Source organism: Trichinella spiralis (genome assembly GCF_000181795.1).
Source record: "Trichinella spiralis strain ISS 195 chromosome Unknown Scfld4495, whole genome shotgun sequence".
In the NCBI taxonomy this organism is placed as follows: Eukaryota; Metazoa; Nematoda; class Enoplea; order Trichinellida; family Trichinellidae; genus Trichinella; species Trichinella spiralis.
The window spans coordinates 279-3895 of NW_003531434.1; the positions used below are offsets into that span (position 1 = coordinate 279).

At 35.3% G+C, this 3617-nt stretch overlaps 1 protein-coding gene across 1 annotated transcript; it reads right to left on the bottom strand.

Annotated features, from left to right (window-relative positions):
• Positions 1 to 649: 649 nt before the first annotated feature.
• On the bottom strand, positions 650 to 3479 carry Tsp_13323 (putative BTB/POZ domain protein; the record flags this gene model as incomplete). Its single annotated transcript, XM_003367306.1, has 9 exons — positions 650 to 721; positions 845 to 977; positions 1093 to 1302; positions 1376 to 1532; positions 1596 to 1826; positions 1881 to 2286; positions 2755 to 2951; positions 3003 to 3210; positions 3326 to 3479. Coding segments are annotated over 9 exons (1768 nt in total), but the record flags the coding sequence as incomplete, so codon positions are not given.
• Positions 3480 to 3617: the final 138 nt, after the last annotated feature.

Genomic DNA, 3617 nt, shown 5'->3' on the forward strand with positions numbered 1-3617 from the left:
GCGACTATTTTCCCGAAAATGGTTCAAGCCTGACGATCACAGGACAAAAGTATTAATGCACAAGAATACGTTAATTTTTTGATTGGCATTATTATTAATTTTTATTTTTTATTACGGTTATTTTTCCAATTTTATGCTTATTGAATACATTTGTGTTTTCATATTTATATAAGTTAAATGTTTTTTTCACAGATTCGAGAAAAACTGTTGGATTATCAAAAGAGAAAATTGAAACCTAATTTAAACAAAAAATTAACAGATAAAAAGAAAACTGTCAAAGTTAAAGAACCAAACGAAATGATGTTTGAACAAAGCATCGATGAGCAAAGCAATTCTGGCACCGTTCGTATAGAAAAAAATCATCGTAAAAAACAGGAAAATAAAAAAAGCAAAACATACGAATTGAAGAAAAAGAAGACTTATAACAGTAAGAAGAAAAGGAAAGTGAAGATTGGAAATTGATATTGATGTCATGTGCGAATTTGCTTTTGTTGCCATATTTTCCAATTAAAGTGTATCTAGAAGCATGTCTTTTTTCAGTGAACACAAAAGGAATATTGTTTCAGTAATTTTAATTTCACTTTGATCACAGTACTTTTTTTGATGATCAGTTTTATACAGTTGTCAGAAACAAAATTTCCATCAACAATCACGGATAAACTGTAACGTTGGGAAATACCACCGCAGAAGCCCCTGCTCGAGCGTACTTCAGCGGTGCAATCTGAAATTAGAAATCCATCGTCCTCATTTATATACATTCCCATATCTCATAAAATATAATAATTTATATAAAACAAAAAATTACTTTGTGCCAACGGCAAGAAATTTCGTCGTAATATTCGACGCAATTTTCGTACTGTTTATCTGAATAGCCACCAATAGCCAATAGAAAGCATCCAACAGTACAGACTGCTATTCCATCTCGAGCAGAGGACAGATGAGCAACGTAAATCCACTCATCCGTTTCTGGATTATATCTTTAAAAAAATTTTCACTTGTACTAATTATATGCAATTGAGAAAAGAGTCGCCAAAATTGAAATATACAATTTTGCATGACATTATAGAGGAAAAGCCAATCAAATTCACATACCGTTCAACAGCAGTGTATCGAATTGCAAGCTTGCTAATAACGCTGCTCACACCGCCTACAGCGTACAAGAAACCATTTAAAACGCCAACGGCGACATTACCACGCGGATGGGACATATCTGCACAAGGATACCAACAATTTCTCAACGGATGGTAGCATTCCACGGAACTGTGACAGTTGCCAGCACCTCGTCCACCAACGGCGTATATTCTGCATGAAGGAGAAAAAATAAAATTTACAGTTGCTCAAAATGAATAATATATAATTTTTCTGCCCTATTCACTTTCCGTTCAACACTGCAATGCCGAAGGAACTTCGAGCTGTAGACATGTCGGCAATTTTAACCCACTCTTTCCCGTCAAACCGTTCTGCCGACGACAAGCATGTCCAACCGTCATGACCCCCGATTGCAAAAATCATGTCATCCATCACTGCTACGCCTAGAAAAAATAATTCAATTTAATATTTAAAAAAATAGAAATTTAATATTCAATAAAACTCACCGAGAGCATGCCGCGGTGTATTCATGGACGGAATTCTGGTTAAACAGACATTTTTGTCACGTTTGTAATCCCACACATCAACAACGGAAAGGGTTTTCAAGCCCTCACGACCACCGATAAAAAATATACGATCACCAAACAACGCCACACCAAACTGTACCCTCTTGCTGGCATAAACGACCGGATTCCACCGGTCATTGACAAAATCATACTGTTCACTGATCAAAGCTTCTACAAATAAACAAATCAATTGTCCCATTAAACATTAATAAATACATTATTCACTTTTCGTAGCGTCGGTGCCACCGAAACAGATCACACTGCCCAGTGTGGATTTTCGAGCTCTGCAACGAATGCCCAGTTCGAACATGCTCCGAGCACTTGGGCAAAGGTGGAATTCCAAAGCGTCGACAATTTGCTTGCAACAAACCAAACTGTTCATTATCAACGGATTCGTTTTGATCTGCTCAACGATATACTTGGGCGGCAGTACGGCTATTCTAAGCACGTCGAACAAACGCTCCAAATATTCCACACGTTCCTCCTTCGAATGCATTATCCACAACATCAGCGCCTCATATATTATACCCTCGTTGGGAACGTTCAAAAAATCACTGGACAACAATTCAATCACCTCGGCAACATTGAGAAGCAGATATTCATCGTGCTTGATCACTTCGACAAAGTTTTGCTACAATTTCAACTCGCATAACTGAAAATTCTCTCAAAATAATACATAATATACTTTGAATTTCTCAAAAAAAAACAATTTTTCATTATTATTTTCCATTCATTTTTAAAAAGGAAAAAGAAATTACCCTTGTTTCAGCTATAATTCTGTTTCATATAATATTAATCAATTCAAACTAAAATAAACCACAAACTAGATTATTTCAAATAGAACTTGAATATCACTTTACATGACGTTCACTGAAATAAGTTGCATACAAACGATCCTTCATTGAAAACATTATATAAACTAGCCCCGATGAACTACCCTTTTGAAACATATTTCATGTTATCACTGTTTGTTGAACGGAATACTATTTTTTGAATGAAACATACTTTTCAAAAAAATATACATATATACTGAATCGTGAAATATTTTAAAAATAATTTCTAAACTGACAAATTTCCGAACCTATTTTCACTTGCTTACATAGACAAATTTCTCAGCAGCATCCATCAGCACGTCACACCCATTTCTATCAGCAAAAGAGCGAATGCCAATACAATTGGAAGGATGGAGCTTTTCTATTAGCAATTCGCTGCAACGATCAACAACTGACGGTACCTGAAGCATGCTAGCCCCTTGGAACAGATTTTCCACGTTCATTTCATTCACTTCAATAACACCTGAAAATTTTAAATGTTCACTTTTCCCCTTTATACAAAATCCATACCCACCAGAATAACAGTAAGTGATTATTGCTTCGAGAATATCCGGATCAATACTACCGATGTGCACTTCGTCGGATAAACTTTCCTTCATGTTGGTCGTAAACAAGGCGTGAAAATAGTCCGAAGCAGCGGCCAAAACTACTCGATGAGCCTGAATTCGCTTGTGACCAGTAATTAAGCAAACATCGCACATCAACCCTCTTCTGTAAAATTCCTAAAATTGGGCTTTTCAAATTTCAAAAAATTTTGTCACAACCATTGTTTTATTATTTTTATCAACCAACATTTAGACAAGAAAATCTTTTTTTCAAATTTTTTTTTTCAAATACCTCGAGTCGTTGGGCTGTTCTCATCAAGATGCAATTTTGATTCACAGGTGAACATTCTTCTGCAGTTGTCGATAAATCATCTTGAGAATCCGCCATCGGTGTAGCCTGATATTTGAATTTCCTATCACAACGTCGATGCTTGGCGCTCGTCAACCTTCAAATCAAACGACAATTTAAAATATGCAAGAACAATAACTGTACCTGTCATGAAAAACTTTCTTTTCATAAATTATACAAAATAAATTATTAAAATAATAAAATTCATTAACATTAAACAACTAGTAAGAAATAC